Here is a 17,394-nt window from a genome sequence, read left to right as displayed (position 1 = left end):
AAAGGAAACTCTTTCTGATGTGAAGTACAGTCTTCAGGCATTACGTGACCAAGTTAAACTAGCTTCTGAAGGCAATCCTGCAATGAATCTCCAGGTTTCAGATATCAAGTCAAGTACAGAAAAGCTATGCAAAACCTTAGATGAGGCCCGTGAAGAGTGGACCGAGCTCCAACATGGCATTTTACGATTTATGGAGTCAGAGTCGGAAGATGGAAAGAATAACAGCAAATCTGACAAACAAACACAAGTACTTGATGAGCTTCGCCGTGAATTTAGTGACCTGCGCGAAGAGCTCATAGGATCAGACGAAAAGGGGAATGAATCTTCAAATAATACCATCTCATTGTCAGGAAAGTTTGATGTGTTGATGCAGATGATGGAGATGCTCCAGCTATCTCAAACTCGCCTCATGTCCTTCTGTATGGATAAAGATGATTCTTCTGACCGACAGATAGCAACCGACGATATATCAGGTGTCCACACAATGCTTGGATTGCTAAAAGACAAAATTTCGGACGGAATTGATAAAGAGGGTCTTGATACCGCTGTACAGTCGATTCAGGATACACTTCAAGCCCATCAAAAACAGACAGGGGAGTGGATTAATGATATGCGTAAGCAGTCTGAGGACATGTTAGAGAAAGTTGGGGCGTATTTGGAGCATCAAAAAGATACGGACCCGGAAACAAGCAAAAGTGATGTACTTGACAATCATGCTATCAATTATCAGCTTCAAGAAATCCATGAAAGTATTTCCACTGCACTTCAGTCTAGCACAGAAGAGCTCAAAGAGAGTCAGAAAGAAGGAAGAGATGATTATGAAAAGAGTCTCAAGGTGCTTGGCCATCTTTTCCAGCATGTTATCCAGCAAATTGAAGCTAGTGCCATTCCTGATCTACCTGGATTATCTCAGCAACTTGAAGAGGTGGTAGATAGACTGATGATGACTGAAGAACGATTAAGCAGATTGAACAGCAATATGGGGTCATATCCGCGCCAATTCTCAGCAGAAAGTGAAACTACAATGCGAGATATATCTTCTAATCAAGAAACACTGACAGATGAAGCTATATTAGGAGATATCCGAGAGCTAGTTATGGGCACCCGTGGATACATGGAGCGTACTTTACGTGTACTAGACCGTTTTGGAGGTAGTCATGTAGGCATGGAAGAAACTGTTCGAAGAGCAGTTAAGAGCGCATTCAATAGCCACCTTGGCGTAGATTGGCAAGACCCTACCGGACAAAAGAAACTTAAACAAGATAACACTGAAGATAAACTGAAAAAGTATGAAGATAATGCGCGCGGATACTTTGATAAATCTATGCTGTCTATGCGTGAACACTTGGAAGAGTACACGGGTATAATGTATAAAATGGTCGAGGACCTTGTATTACGTGCTATCGACCACATCGATCAGAAGAATTCGGCTTCAAAAGATTTCGAGGATATCGGAAAGCAAAAATCTCTGAATTTAGATGGAAACAACACGCAGAGACTAGATGGGCAGACTGTTGAGCTTGTTGATTTGCACGCAAGACTATCGGTTCAGAAAGATTCACTAGAAGCGGAAATTAAGTCTCTACAATCTGAGCGTACGTCCCTACAAGAAAGTGTACAAGTACTTCGAGTAGACAACAAAGCGATGGAGCAGGAAATACAAGCAAAAAAACTAGAGCTACAGGCAGTTATGGAAAAGTGTGAGAGTGTAACGAGAGAGATACAACGTAAAAGAGAAGAGAATATTTCTGGAATAGCCAAGGATTTGGAACCGCTCATTCGACAAATTGCAAAATTGAAACAAATCTCCTCACTGGGAGAAGATTCCATTATGTCAGATGATAGTGAGCATAGCACATCTTCTGGATATATTGATATTAACCCTATCAAACCAGGCAACAGAGTAAGTTTTTTTTTAAAAAAAAAACCGCAAGTTAATGTTATTTTGTACGATATCTAAATGCATACTTTTATAGGGTCTCCCTAACAATGAGAAAAATCAAAGGTCTAGAAGCAAGTCTCCCCTTCCATCTCTAAATGCTGGCCGCCCACGTCCAGATTATAATTCTACAAGAAGTACAAATGGCTCAGAACCCAATGACGCTCGAAAGCCTTCTCCAAACGCCTACAAGCTCCCAAGTTTACCAAATGACCGAAGAGTGTCATTTGGTGGAGCTCAATCTACACCACCTGGAGTTTCTGATAAACAGTGGAAGCCACCGAGACGAGGTTTACCCCTAGAATTTGATTCTTCTCCCAAAGGACTTAGTGGTGGAAGAGAACGACCAAGAGCTCCTTCTCCTCTAGCAGATCTTCTAGGGCGCGGCAAATAATTTTTTTTTATTCTTTATTTTTCTGTAATTATTCATCCAACCCATGCGCTTAATCTATATATATATATATACTGCGACAATAACATATCATACCTTTACCAAAAACAAACCGCTTTTCGAGTACCTTTTTTTTGTTTTTCTTTGCAAAATCTTCTCTTGCAACTAGATCACGCCCGATAATAAAATAAAAGGATGAAAGCCATATCTCTTAGGAGTGAGTTATCGGTATCTAACGTGGTAATATTATCAGGTATATCAAAGAAAAATTCCCAGGATTCTACATATTTGTACCCAAACCCAGTTTTTCTCATGAGCAGAAGAAAAGCTTTGCATTACAATAGAGGGAAAGTCAATCTTGGGATCACAGACTAAAAATTAGGAGATAGAATGTAGTAAAATGGCAGTGATTTTAAAGATGTATTTTTTAACCTACAATATTAAATAAATGAGAAAGTAGTATTTACTATGGAGCATATATATATTTTGAAATTACTAGAATATTAGACAAGGTGTTATCTCACAGAAATTTCAATTTTCCGTGAGATGATCACTTTCCGGCGCTTTAATTTCCAGATATTTGTTTCACTTTTTACTAAAATGGTAACCACCCACAGAATTTCTGTTAGAAAAGTGCCCAAATCACAGAAAATTCGTTCGAATTTTCTGTCACTTATTTTTTTGACAACAAATGATGCCAAGAATCTTTGTTTAAGCAAGATGTTGGTATAAGACCTAAACTACACAGAACATTATAATGAGACTAAAGATTAATAGTACAAAGATAACTATAATTTAAACAGATAATTAGGTGTTATTTACTGTGAAGTAAAAAAATTGTACTAGTATAAAAGTTGTGCCTAGTTCCATAGTAGGTAATAGGAAGAAGGATATGTATTTAATGTGAGGGTATTAGAAATTGACAGATATATCTTAAGCACTTATATACCAAGGGCTTTATACGCTCACATTGAGATATATACTTGTAAAGAACAAACTACCTCTTGAAGAGTCAATCGGAACTCTCTCTTGCACTCAGCGTCAGAAAGGTCTTCAAGATTTAAGCGTTTACGGCTTCTCCTTTTGGCTTTAGTTTCCTACGACTCATTATCATTAGTAATAAGCTACTCGATCAGGTCAGGGTTAATGAAAAGCATATTTTTCTTTATTTTGGGTGTAAGTTGTCTTTATGTTGGTATTAAGAAAGAAACGCATTGCTTTTGATTTTCTTTCTCGCAGAAATTGTAAAAAATTAAATTACGATCTTTATTCCGACGTTGGACATCAACTTTTTGTAATTAAGCAGTCCCGAATTTTCTATGAGATAACACCTTCTCTAATATAAAACCGTGTATTTGTTGAACCAATTATAAGAATAGAGATATCTAAAAAAAGGTATATATTTGCCATATTTAGAATATTTGATTGGATTATATGCAAAAATAATCTGAAATCCAACGAATTGTACTATCCAAATTTGTTATAAAAAGAGAAATATGTACCTAAAAATGGTATAATTTTGCTACTTTAAACGATTTTATTGGATTAGAGAAAAAGTAATTTTAACTCCCATAAATAGTATTCGCTGTAAATACTTTTAATTTACTAAAAGCCAAGATTCTATTGGCAAACATTATAACTCCGTGACCGTAGGAATCATAATGTCTGCCATTTACTACAGTGATAGTTATATTTGGATGTTAAAAACAGACATTCTTTTATCCAGACCATTGTTTGCCAAATGATACACCATTAAATAGTTCATTCGGGGAAACGGATAAACATACCTCTTGCGCTTTGTGCTTTATTAATATTGTCATGGAAATGTACTATTATAGAAAATATTCAGCTTATAAACTGTTATATATTTATATCGTTAACTTTAACCACCTTTTACTCTCTTTTTTTACCAACTGACACCTTTGAGATGCTTGTACGAATTTTCTTACTATGTGTATTCATAGTGGATATATTTTCCGTATTAATGCAGGCTGCACCAGTTGAGGAAGTTTCTATGTTATATTCCATAGATTTAAAGTAAGCCGTTAATTCATTTTATACATCCATAAGCTAAAATACTAAAACATGACACCTTGTAAATCGTGAGTAGACCTTCATTTATATACAAGAGAATTAGAGACACACAGCTTTTTGATACTTTTTATAACCCAACCGTCAAATTAGAAACTTTAGACAGTATTGATAAAGCAGATTTTCTTTATGAAGCGCGAATGAGTAAGATTATTTATTGGAGTTCTTTAACAGCACTTTTATTAAGCTCAAAGAGTTGCAATATCTAGCTCGGATATACGGTACTTCACCTTTAAGTTTGCAGAATGTTGTCCTATTTATGATTACGGTTGGAGGTGGTCTTTGTCTGACGTTTTTGTCTGTCCGATTTGTCAAGGCTACACTGGGGGTATTTGGATTTATTACTGTGTGTAGGTTTTAATTTCTTTTGATTTTCTAAAACTACACTTGACTTTTAATCTTATAAAACCTTTTAGATTTTTTGAGCTTATATTCTTGGTTGAATATACAGCCTGAGATATTATCATCTTTTCATATCAGTGCATTGATTATTATTTCTGCGTTTCTTTGTTTTCTTGGAGCTTTATTTTACGTGTTATGTCCAACAATATCAAAGATTCTATCTGGGGGTAAGTATAATATACTGTTTCAAAATATATATTTACTCATGGACTTGTAGCAACTGGAGGCATTGCACTTACTGCTTTTATATGCGGTCTTAATAGCGATCACGTTATACCTCAGGTATACATCACTGGTTTAGTAAGTTCTATATTCCAAGCTAAAGACCTAATTGTTGCCTTACTATAGCACATTGCTCGAGCGATTGTCTCTGCCTCATTATTCATCCTGTTTGCAGGGATAACAATCATTTACGAGAAAATAGGTCTTATATTGTCATCTACAATCACCGGAAGTTATCTTGTAGTTAGTGGTATAGATATCGCTGTTCGTACTGGATACCTGGCTTCCCCAAAGTTCTTCTTGCATCCTGATCCTTTTACAGACAAAGATTATATAATAACATCTGATGTCGCAATTATGATTGTTATTACAATTGTTATTGTATTAATTGTATTTTTAGTATCCATATATTCAATACTCCCACCTGTAACAGACGCTAATAACAAGCCGAATGAAAGTACACAATATTCTTCTAACAATGAAGCCATTTCTAACGAAGAAACAGAATCGAAGTCATATCAGGAATCAAGCTACCAAGAATACCCAGATGACATAAGTGACTATCATAAAAGACAACGACCCTCCCATTTTTTTGATGAAGAAGGGAACGAGAGTGTGTATCCATACCTTTCATACAAAAACCTTCAAACTGTACCAATGTCTACTGTTAGCTGGGCGAGTGAAGAAATTCCTGACCACAAAATCAGAGCTAGTAAAAATACTCTTTCCAATTCAACAACAAGCTCCGGTCATAATTCTATAGAAATTTTTAAGTCCAGTAGCTCACCGTCTTCAGAAACCCGAGTTAATCCTAGACCAGAGCGAAAGCTTACTACGCTACCCCAAACTTCTTCAAGCGATGAAGAATCCCAAATTATCGAGGTGGCAACAATATGGGATACTATCTCACTTTCTGACCCACCTCCTTCCCCACCGAAACCTCAACCTAAACCATATTCATTATACCAGTTTGAATTTGAGGGGGAAAGAAAAAAATGGGGCGGGTATTGGTTTTGAAATGTTGGATATACTGTATTTTTATTAAGTCTTCACAAACTGCAAATCAACCTTTCTCACCTTAGTAGTGCCTTTTCTTATATGAATGAATAATATTCTTAAATAAAATATTGCATACTATGTTGATCTGTTATATCAAAATATGTGTACATTGGATTATGTCAATAGGAGAAAGCATAATCATATTACTGTCTTTTCTTTGTTCCTGAGAATATTCTTATAGAAACGTTGGTACCAGCATACCATCGTTTATAGAGCAAATGGAGGTCAAGAAAAATATGCAATTTTGGTTCTTGTCTTTAATACGAAAAAAAAACGTGCATACTGACCTTATTACATACCGACACACAATAAATTCAAAGACAAAATAGACATATGCAATACAATCCCACTATTCATGTCAAAGCCTTACATCTTAATATGTAAAGTATTGCAAGAAGTTTCTTTCGTATTAATTTGTATTATAGGTTCAAGGTGTAAAAACTACTGCGAGTATCCTATTTTTTTTTGCATTTATCTTGCACACTAAAGAGATATTAATTGAATGCCTTGACTATTGGCAGCCACAGCGATCATGTGTTTGTATATGCATGACACGTACCATTAGCAAGCACTATGAAACAAACTACTATCACACTCTTCACCCTCACTTAATAGACGTAAGTCTCTTAAATATATTCTCTTTAGAACTAGATTATTAGTTTAAGTCTAAAGTGAGTGTCCCACATGCTGCCATACAAATTTCTCGATTTGTCTCAAGCTCAAGTAAAACCTATAGTATTAAATACAGATAAAATCTCAGCCCTCTTTTTTTACCTTTATATTTTTATCATACACATTTAAGCCTTGACTTGATAAGATGCAAGCAAACACAATATCTCTTCGCCAGCTCTGGAATCTCGATAACCGACATGTCGTTGAACATCTAAAGAATCTTTATAGACGAATCGAACATGATCAAGCAAGAAGATTAGCCGGAAAAGACGGAAATAAATTCCTACAAACGGATGCAACTCATTCCTTGGCAAGACGCAAAAATCGATACTCAAATATTATTCCATTCAACTATAATCGCGTTCGACTTACATATCCCGGGGCTAAGCTTGATAATACTTCTTCTGCCAATATTTCTGATAATTATATTAATGCGAGCATGATTACGGATCCATTTGATCCCAGTCGTCATTACATTGCTACTCAGGGACCACTTCGGCAAACCATTGCTGATTTTTGGCAAATGGTGCTGGATCAGAATACTCGTATAATCGTCTGTCTCACACGTGAGATGGACAGTATTCAAGAGAAGTGTGCACGTTACTGGCCATTACAAGAAGAAGTTTTACTTGCACAGAGTGGAAAAGATCCAAATGAAACTATGCTTAATGGAGATGGTCGAGTGATAATTCAAGTACGCAATATTGAGCCTGAGGTTGTTGAAGTCAATGAGAATCGCGTTGTTCGAGAGATTGAAGTATCTGCGATGCTTAGAGGTAGCGATGGTCAGCTTGAGACTGTCAAGGTCAGAAAGGTCAGTCATATCCTATACACAGCCTGGCCCGACCACGGAGTGCCCACAGAGACAGGAAATATTATTTCTCTAGCCAATTTTGCAGAAAGTTTCCAGACGCCAAACGCTGGGCCTATGGTAGTTCACTGTAGCGCCGGATGTGGGCGTACAGGAGCATTCTGTGTTATAAGCAGCGTTATAAATGCCACACGACAAGGCCTATTCACAGAAAGCCTCAAAGAGGCTACATTTGACCCTGTATTCCAACTGGTCGATAGCTTTCGTCGACAACGCACCACAATGGTGCAAACTTTTGTTCAATTTGTATTCTGCTACAGGGCAGCATTTGATATCATGGGTTATGCAGATAAGAATGTGTAGAATAGCTAGATATTACAAGAGCCTTTCTCACATAAAGAAATAAATAAAACATTATATATGGTGGACTAGGGTGTCCTTTTGAATATTTATATTTATATATATTAGATATGCACGCAGAAAGATATTTTTTTTTAAAAAATTCTTTATGTTTCCTTTTGCTTGTACTATGGTACAAGAAATGTGATTTCAGTGGTAGATTTTTGCCAGATTTTTTAGGGTTTAAGAGACTATATGAAATGTAGTATACTTTTATGGTTCTTTTTTTTTCTTTGAAAATAAGATCAATATCCAAGGTAGCTGTATTCGCCCAAATATTCTGGAGAAGCATAATCATTATCAGCATAATATGGTAAAGCATTCGGTGTTCGAATAGCTTCAAAAGGATGATCCGGTGTATGGTGATCTAAGATGAACACATCAACGATTATTAGACATTTATACAATTTAGTACAGATAATAATATATAATTTTATACTTACCGTTTGAAAATGTGCCAATAGACATACACTGTCCACATAAATCAATCTCTTCGCTCACATCACAAACGGTACATTTGTAAAGTACGCCAACAATTGGTTCTATTCCACAATTGTCACACTATCATCAGATTAAAAGATCAGTATTACAGCTTTGTAAGTTGTGGGTTGTGTATTACACATTTGTTTTACTACTCACAGCATAACCTTCATGAACAGCTTCATTCGTGTTCTCCTCTTTTATAGAAGAGTCGCCCTGATAATATATATTTAGAAAATGTCTTTGCAGTGATATTGTGGCTCAATAAGACTTACGTTGCGTATCTTCTGGTTGGTAACCTTGAGCATCATGTTCTTTACAGTAGTATCATCATCATCGTCATCCGACATAAACACAGTTGGTGGTGCTTGGGCTGTTAAATAATGTGCACCCGAGATTCTATTATTTTTTAAAAATATATATTTTAGATTCCAGGTAACTTTTTTATACTATTATCTTAATCTTCTTATATTCATATACCTTGTGGTTGTAATACCCCCAGAAACCATTGAATTATATCCTGAACCCGAAGTACGTACAGGCTGACGAGCCACAGACCGTGGTTTATTGGAGCTGTTCTGCCTTTTAGGTTTCATAATCCTACCAATTCCTCGCCCACGTCCATTTATACTTCCGCGCGAAGGCTTTGGTAAACAGGAAGGCTAAAAAGAAATATTACAATTATACATAAGTCTTTTTTTTGCTACATCCAATTTAGAGAGAAAATATATAAGTTTATATTCACAACTCACAGGAATCGTGATACGTCCAGGTACAGGAAGTCCTAATTTGGCCAGCTTGATAAAATACTTTTGGACTCGACTGGCTACTTGGCGGGCAGTACGAGTACCAAGAGCACTCGAGATTTTGTTGAATCTTTGAGCTTGAACAGGCTCATCAGGATATATCTCTAATAATTGTTCGAGTCGTTGCTAGAATATTAAAAAAGTTAGGTCACTTATATAAAATAAAGCAAACCATTATATAGACAGGCATATATAATTACCTGTTCTTCATCAGACCACGGCTGATTGTGAGTCGGTAGTTTTGAGCGATCATCCTAAATTAAAAGATAATCAGGGCTGCTTTCTTATTTATAAGTACATGCATCTATGGTATATGTCGTACCGAATCAAGGGAAAGTTCTTCACTCATACGCGGTTCAATATATCGTAGTGTCTGCCGGGTACTAATTGATAAATTATTGAATTAGTTTATATCTTCCACACTTACGATAATATTATTCTTTACCTTTCAGGTGTGTTTGCACGGCTATAGGTAGGATAGTCACTAGGTTGACATTTGTCGTTATAATCTTCAGCCATTATATTTCTATATAAAGGCGCTGTAGGCTCCTCAACTTTAGGTTGATGTACTGATGCACGTCGTTTGCTCATGCCCTTTCCGTATCTACTTGGCTGAACCATGCTTTCATCATCGGACTCTTTGTCTGAGAAATCTGATACCGAATTAGCACGCGAAGGCATTTGAGTTAATATTTGAGAAGCTTTGTTTAATTCACGTTGCATGGATCGCACGGCTGAAGATGTAGGGTGTGAAGGTGGAGGTGGATGATAGGGTATTTCGAGAATATTCTGTTGGAATGTAAATACACGTATAATATGTGATATCCATAGCTTATTTAGCAAAAAAAAACAACAATAAAACTTACTCGGAAAACGCTTGGTTTGTGTAGCCCAATAGAGTGTTGAGAAAGTGCATTTAATGCAGCTAGTAGAAGTTTAAAGGTATTTAAGTGATTTATATAATACAATATGTTATTGAATTACCTGCTTGCTGAACTAGGCGTGAATCGGGCAAATATTTATACTGACGCCAGTCGATATCAGGAACACACACAATTTTTTGCAATTGAGGTATACGTCGTCTAGAATCCTAAATAAAACATCCGTGTTAATAAATCCACAGTTTATTCTTTACTCTTATTTTGAAAATAGTCATGCCTTTTGTTTAAGATAAGCTACGAATTCAAATGGATCATCAAGAGCTTCTTTTTTCAATTTATGGAGAGATTCAATATCTTGAAGGGCTTGTTTGAGTTGGTGGCGTAACACATCTAATGTTTTGACTACTGCTCGATAGCTGTAGTTTATATAGATACAAGTAGAAGTTCAAAGAGGAACAGTTGTAGAGAGATGTATAGTTAAAGTAAGACGTAAAGTAAGAATAAACAAATATCAGTTAGATGTTTTCTCAAGTTCTCTTTTATCGCATATTTCTTCACGCATAATAGTAATAGTAGTAACTCTTATGATTATTAATATTACTATTGTCTGTTGCTTATTCCATTAAAACGTACTCTTCATTTTTCTCCAGATTCTCTTTTGCAGTTTTGGCGTTTTCTTCGTTTTGAGCAACTTGATCAGCTTCATTATTAGGACTGTTGTCTACTGAAGTATCCATGCTTTCATTGGTAGTATTTGGTGGTGTTTCAAAGGGTGCAATTGGCGAGGAAGGATGACTTGGTCCAGAATTTGAATCCATGATTAACCGTATTAGGTGTTGAATTCAACAAATAATGTGTCAATGAAATGCTTTTTTTAATGAACAAGCTATGTAGTACAAGAAAATTCTCTGTAATGATATGAAATGAATAAAAGGTAGAGTGTTTTACGATTATGTCGAATAGATAAAGAGACGAAAATAATTTTTAATGGAGATTGATCTTGTCCAATCGGTGGTGGGATCTATATTTTTTTCTTCTTCTCTACTAGTCCTGCCAAACCCAAAAAGCTGGTCCTTTTTTTTCTAGCTGGTAGAATTCCATTAGAAAGACAGTCACTATGCTTTACAAATATCTTCCAAGCCCTAGGTATTCTACACTGTCCTTTATTGAATCTGCCAAGATAAAACTTCATACAAGTTTGGATAAAATTTAAGAGCTGTAAATAGCTGTTGCCTTCTTTTTAGAATATACTTATTTTAGTCCTTGTATATAGTGCTCAAAAGTAAAACTAGCCAACCAATAATTACTTTCAAGCAAAAGTTTGGCCAAGGAAAGCATTTGTATTATATTCTGTTTATGAATTTTATTGATTTTTTTTTAAAGAAAAGGTATATTTTTGTATCACTTGTTTTACTGTAATGTGCTCTAATATAACAAAATTCGTAATTCAAAAATGCAAAGCGTACAGTTTGAAGTCTCAAAGCGCACTTTGAAGTTCTACAAGTGGTATTATAGAAAAATCACGTCAAATACCAACCATTTTATCGTTGCTTTTTCAGATACTTCTGATTCTACTTTTTCTTAGAATAAAAATAGCCTTAGTATATATTATACTCTTTGGCAAAGAAATAAGCCATAAAAGGATTGTATTATCACGTTTAATGTCTCAAGATAGCTACAAAGTACTCACTGTGTGGCTTGTTTTTCCTTCTTCTAAGAACATAATCTGACATATTTTCGAATTATGGGCCTTACATAGGCAGTTTATTTTATTTCGTGTCTTTGAGGTATCCTGCTGGAGAATGCTAGCAGTGATAGGGTATCGTGTAAGCGTATCTTAAAAAGAACACAGAAATAATTTATAAACAAGCAAGGTATACAGGGGATTATGTTCAGTTTAAACACTAAGATTATCTGAAATCAAAGAGTAGAGTATAATAAAGCTTAGATAAACAATCCAGATATATCACGTCGATATTAATTTGCAGTAGATCCACAATACTAACAGAAAAATCTATTGTCAGAAGGGTTATCAGTACTGACTTGAATACTGCATATGCTTACCGTTTTCGAGCGTAATATGTAACCTGACATGGTCTTTTACGGTAACATTGCAGCTAATCTTCACTTTTATGTTAATTTTTTTTTAGATTTACCAATCCAAACTGCCTGGAGAAAATATCCTGCTTACGGCTTTGATACCATTTATAAAATTGCGGTCCTGATGTTGTATTGAACTCCCAACACAAGGTTTACGAGTTGTAATGTAATGATACAATTCTAGAGATTTTCCTGTGTTTCTTAAATTGAAAGTTCAACGATCCCCAGGTAAAATGTTCCGAGTAGTCTTTGTCTGATACAGAGGCTACAAAAGTACAAAATGCCGAGCAAGCTCTAGAAAGGTATTATTTACATGAAGATAATTTTGTAACCTGGCTATCACCGTATATTTCTAAAATGAATTTATGATAAATCATTGCATTATTTGAATCTAGTAAATCTCCTTTTTTTACTTTATACACTTCGAGGGACATGTTTTACGTCGACTATAAAAGTAATAGCATGATACTAGGGAATAACTATGAAAGAGAAAAGAGGATATGGCAAAAGTTGGATATTTAAAAAGGTGCCTTTATTTTTGGCCTGTAATACAAAATAACTTGGATAACTTGAAATTGAAACATAAAACGGAGACAGCGCTATTTGACCAAAAAGACCACCTTAAAATCACCTTAAGACTCTGAAGAACGAAGCAAATTTTTCTCACTAAAATCGCACTTTTTACCATTATTTCTTATATATACAAGAACACCTTATATCAAATTCAAAGACTGTAAATGTATTACTCAAACAACTAGAGTCTATACAGCGAATAAAATGATCACTTGATGATTACTAATATTAGAGTTGTGTTTTATCTTATGTAGCTATATGTCAGCTGGTAAATTTTCCAAACAAATGCAAATGAACAAGTCAACTTTACCATGCATGCCTCGTAAATCAAAACAAAGCTTAATTTTTTTTCTACCTGTGATTAATTATGTATACATTAATGGCTTACGCACAGACCAGAGAAATATTAATAGCTAAATAAAATTAAAGCCTTATTTTCACATGTGTAATTTAATTTTTTTTTTTAGTATCGTATTTCTATTTCACACCAGAGTGTGATATTCAGCTTAATTCTTTGTCTTTCTTTCTTTCTTTAATCAAACCTTTAAAATAAAAGCAAAGTACGTAGCATATTAGCTGTGTAAGTTTCCATAGGTGGTGTTTCTGTGTATTTATTATGTATTATATACTCTTTAATTAATAGTAGCAAGATAGCTCTTTATTATGAAGGTTTTCATAGTAAAGAAGATTGTTATAAATTCAATAATTTCTTTTGCAAGGATTATATTTTGATTATTCAATCATACAAAAGCACATTGTAAATGATGTCTCTGCTGAATTTTTGTAGTCAGAATCATTATTTAAACGACATTTGTTTTAATGAACCACTCTCTTTTAATAAACTGTTATGGACACCTAAGTCTTATGTGTACATATATATATATAAATGCGTATATTATCAGACGAGTCATAATAAAATATAAAGCTGTCAGTAACTAAGATTGTCTATGGTATTGTCATAATAAACTGTCGTCGATGAATTAATATATATCTATAAAAATGTTAAGAATATTTTATATACTCTATCTATTTTCTTTACTAGATATTTTATTTATTTCAATAGAATCTCACAATGTTATTAACCCAAGCATTTTGGATACTGCTGATAGCAACAGTTCATACAGCAATTCTGGCACATGCTTCTTCATCCTCTCTTTCAAACGTTATATATAATCAACAAGACGCAGGGTAAGTTTCTGTGCTTGTATGATTTGTTCAGATCATAAGAGTTTCTTATAACTTAAGTACAAATTATAGCATGCTGCGACCATTGTTAGATTCAGATGCCAATTACCTACATGTTAATGTATCTCACCAAAAAAACCCTAGTCGTATTCCCAGGCGTGCTATTGATTACATGTACGACGTACCAGAACAATACCAGCGTAAGAAATAATAAGTGATCATTCTGAGAATTTATCAAGCCATCAAGAGCTAATACACATGCATATATTATTTACCAATAACAGAAAAGGATACAATGATATTAATCTATGGTGGATGGGAGCCGACTTACCACAATAAACTTATTGGTGTAATATTTATTCTTGTGGGGTTGTACTTATCGGCCCTTGGCTTCCGTTACAGACGACCTACAGTCTGTATAATGGGATTTCTTTCGTTCGGCAAGTTTTACAAATAAGAGAATAATGACCGTACATCTAATACACAAAACTGCGTATTGTATTAAAACCAACAATAGGTGTATTTGCTTGGTCTACATTTATGAACGTTGAACTACCGGATAGCTATATCGATTCTGAATCAGACACTCTTATTGTGACATCTCTATTTGGTTTTATTGGAATGGGCGTGTTCAGTATTTTTCACGACAAAGCAAAATACATTATTTGTGGTAATAGCTTATGCTTTGTCAAATTATTCACGGGAGATTAATACCCTCCATTTGTTTTTTTTTATAGCAATGGGAGGCTTTGTTTTTGCACTTTGGGCCCTTTCTTCAACAAAAAGTGGAGTTGTTAGTCAGGTAAATGTCTCTCAGCTGCCAATGATTAAGGGATTGAACATGAATATGTGCACCTTACAATGTGCTCTTCTAAAGTACTAATAGTTACAATTAGTCTATAGTTCGTGTCATTTCTATAAGCCTGTGTTCTATTATCGCTGGTGTATTCACACTCAGAGTTGAAAGATATACAATCATGGCATCAACTTCTTTTATTGGATCCTTTTTGTTTTTCGTTGGGGTTGACTTATTCATCCACACAGGATATTTAGCGGGTATCAAGTCAGTATTGGATTGGAACCCTTGGCACCAAGGCTTTTATGTAATCACCCTAGCAACCTATATTATCCTAGCTGGTACACTTGCTTATGCTTGCGCAACCTTTTGCTGGCAGCATGCTATAAATGAATGCCGTGAGTTCGATGGAACGTGGTCGTTACAAAAGCCAGTCGAAATATCCGAGTCTGACGACGAGAACAAAGATGACAATACTAAATCCATTGTATCTTCTGAGTCTCTTACAGAGAAAACCCCAGAGTATGCTTCTAGTACTGGCAACAAGATTGCTTTGATTACCAATGGTATCAGACCTAGTCATAAGTCCAACACTCCAAAGAGTACAGCTACCCATACTGGTATCCCTCGACTTACGTGTGCCACAAAGGCTATAAAACCTGCCGAGAACAATCTGGGTGCTGGAACCTTGAGAAACACGAACTATCAATTACTAGCAACAAGTAGCACAGAAGATAACAAAACGATTGTCGTCAGGCCAGATAATATTCATGCTTATACAAGCTCTTCCCGGAGAATAACAGCAGGGGGATCAACAGGAGAAACTAGCTCTAATACGTCTGTACGATCTAAGGGTAAAGAGGTCGACCGTACTTCTACAGCTACATGGCATTTTGACGAAATCCCGGAAGACCCACCGTCACCACCGCATGTGAGAAGACAGCCAAGCCCGCGCTACGTAAATCAAGTTGGTGAATCTAGTACTTCAGCTGCCTCTAGTTTGAATAATTCATCAGGTTATTCAGATGATAATTATAGTACAAGTCGTATTAGATAACATATGCTAGAAGAATAAAATTCACGTCCTATTTTTTCTCTATAGACGTTAAATACTGTATCATTATAATTATTAATAGTGTTTTTCAGGACACATAATATTAAATATCCCATGAAAGAAGCATACTTTTGAGAGTATCAGAATATAAACCAGTGAACAAAAATGATAATAAGCGAGTTCTTGATGACTGGTGTAACTTTTTCTGTTGGAAGTTGTATCTGTTTTTCCTATAGTATTTTGCATGGAGTTTGTGTGCCTGTATCACCATGCTTCTTTTCCTAAGATAGACTACTATTGATTTTATGATTATTTAAAAGAAAATCAGCATTAAGATATCTTATTATTCTTTTTTGGAAGCTTACTACCCACTCATATTACATAGTTACTATAGTTATCAATTAATAGACACTGTAATTATCATAAGCGAATGGTTATATCATGGAGAAACATATTAGCTTTTTTAGCAAGCTTTTTAAGGCTGCTCCCCGGCTAATTATTGTATTTTAATAAAGGATATAGTGCATATAATTCATAGATCATATGGCATACCAAGTGTAAGAAAAAGGAAAAAGACAAAAAGAGCCTCGAGGGATTATAAGAGACAAAAGATAGAAATGCCGCCTATATCATTATCTGGATAGCTTCACAGCTCCAAGTAAGCATCTTCTGTAGGAAAAATAATCAGCTATTAGTATATTATACATAAATTCAACCATATTCTCTCTTGGGCAATTAAACTCGTCTTTATTTTTGTTTGACACTTTTATAATAGATCTATACTCCCAGAAAAACGCACCTTGAATCCCAACAGAGTTTTTTAAAATACGAGCTCCAAACGAATACACTTTTCATCCACATTTACTAAACCATATGCTTTCAATGACTTGGAAATTTGTGAATGACATTTTGGCCACTGTAGTTTGAGTTTAATAAGAGTACCATTGAATAAACAAGTGGCACATTCTTACCTTTTTGTTCCGTATCCATATTTTGGGCCAAAAAACCGCTCAAAACTATTGTCTGTTAAACTTTCTACTTCCAAGGTTCAATAATATAGATCCTATATTCCAGAAAATATACAAGATTTTATTGTCTTCTTCATTCGTGAAGAGACTTTTTTTTTTAGCAAGAAATAATGGAATGATAATTGTTATTGTTGAAAAAAAAAGCCCAGTATTAGAAGAAACTTTATAGAGAAAAATCAAAAGCTATTCTCTAGCAGGAAAACTAATCATTAAGCATTTTTCAAAATTAAATCCATCTCTCCTTTCAATTTTCCCAAACGTGTAGCCCAATACACACCATTTGCATTCAGAAATATGGAATGCATTGAAACTACAAGAGTAGCTTACAGAAATCCCACTTTGCCCAAAGAAATTATTTTAGAACGTAGAGCAAATGAAAAAAAAATATGGATTAAGAAAATAGGCTTGTTTTTATCGACGAGACAGGTTTCAAAATATGTGTTCGTAATGAATTTGGTCGATCAAAGCGTTATGTACAAGAAATTGATTCCTTTCAACAGATGTA

General features: G+C 34.9%; 5 protein-coding genes across 5 annotated transcripts; 3 read left to right on the top strand and 2 right to left on the bottom strand.

Annotated features, from left to right (window-relative positions):
• Positions 1 to 4,415: 4,415 nt before the first annotated feature.
• PHYBLDRAFT_166128 (hypothetical protein) lies at positions 4,416 to 6,062 on the top strand (the record flags this gene model as incomplete). The annotated part of the gene is made up of 5 exons (XM_018435368.1): positions 4,416 to 4,432; positions 4,596 to 4,771; positions 4,838 to 4,990; positions 5,041 to 5,123; positions 5,172 to 6,062. The coding sequence occupies 5 exons, from the start codon at positions 4,416 to 4,418 to the stop codon at positions 6,060 to 6,062; spliced, it is 1,320 nt and encodes a 439-aa protein (XP_018294195.1).
• A 1,138-nt stretch (positions 6,063 to 7,200) lies between these two features.
• Positions 7,201 to 7,920, top strand: PHYBLDRAFT_93096 (hypothetical protein; the record flags this gene model as incomplete). The annotated part of the gene is made up of 2 exons (XM_018443816.1): positions 7,201 to 7,494; positions 7,573 to 7,920. Coding segments are annotated over 2 exons (642 nt in total), but the record flags the coding sequence as incomplete, so codon positions are not given.
• Positions 7,921 to 8,231: 311 nt separating this feature from the next.
• Positions 8,232 to 10,971, bottom strand: PHYBLDRAFT_59688 (Homeodomain-like DNA binding domain-containing transcription factor; the record flags this gene model as incomplete). The annotated part of the gene is made up of 13 exons (XM_018440542.1): positions 8,232 to 8,353; positions 8,430 to 8,547; positions 8,626 to 8,682; positions 8,742 to 8,865; positions 8,947 to 9,128; positions 9,219 to 9,398; positions 9,473 to 9,526; positions 9,595 to 9,655; positions 9,718 to 10,061; positions 10,139 to 10,197; positions 10,257 to 10,362; positions 10,452 to 10,569; positions 10,787 to 10,971. 13 exons carry the CDS (start codon positions 10,969 to 10,971, stop codon positions 8,232 to 8,234), a joined length of 1,710 nt encoding a protein of 569 aa, XP_018294193.1.
• A 723-nt stretch (positions 10,972 to 11,694) lies between these two features.
• Positions 11,695 to 12,687, bottom strand: PHYBLDRAFT_166125 (hypothetical protein; the record flags this gene model as incomplete). The annotated part of the gene is made up of 6 exons (XM_018435367.1): positions 11,695 to 11,724; positions 11,844 to 11,989; positions 12,218 to 12,275; positions 12,310 to 12,346; positions 12,410 to 12,518; positions 12,567 to 12,687. The coding sequence occupies 6 exons, from the start codon at positions 12,685 to 12,687 to the stop codon at positions 11,695 to 11,697; spliced, it is 501 nt and encodes a 166-aa protein (XP_018294192.1).
• Positions 12,688 to 13,898: 1,211 nt separating this feature from the next.
• Positions 13,899 to 15,864, top strand: PHYBLDRAFT_143136 (hypothetical protein; the record flags this gene model as incomplete). Its single annotated transcript, XM_018430941.1, has 6 exons — positions 13,899 to 14,014; positions 14,084 to 14,211; positions 14,296 to 14,427; positions 14,529 to 14,681; positions 14,749 to 14,813; positions 14,908 to 15,864. 6 exons carry the CDS (start codon positions 13,899 to 13,901, stop codon positions 15,862 to 15,864), a joined length of 1,551 nt encoding a protein of 516 aa, XP_018294191.1.
• Positions 15,865 to 17,394: the final 1,530 nt, after the last annotated feature.

The sequence above is a fragment of the Phycomyces blakesleeanus genome (genome assembly GCF_001638985.1).
Source record: "Phycomyces blakesleeanus NRRL 1555(-) unplaced genomic scaffold PHYBLscaffold_6, whole genome shotgun sequence".
NCBI classification, from domain to species: Eukaryota; Fungi; Mucoromycota; class Mucoromycetes; order Mucorales; family Phycomycetaceae; genus Phycomyces; species Phycomyces blakesleeanus.
Note: the sequence above shows the minus strand (reverse complement) of the source record. Positions and strands in the feature narration are given on the sequence as shown.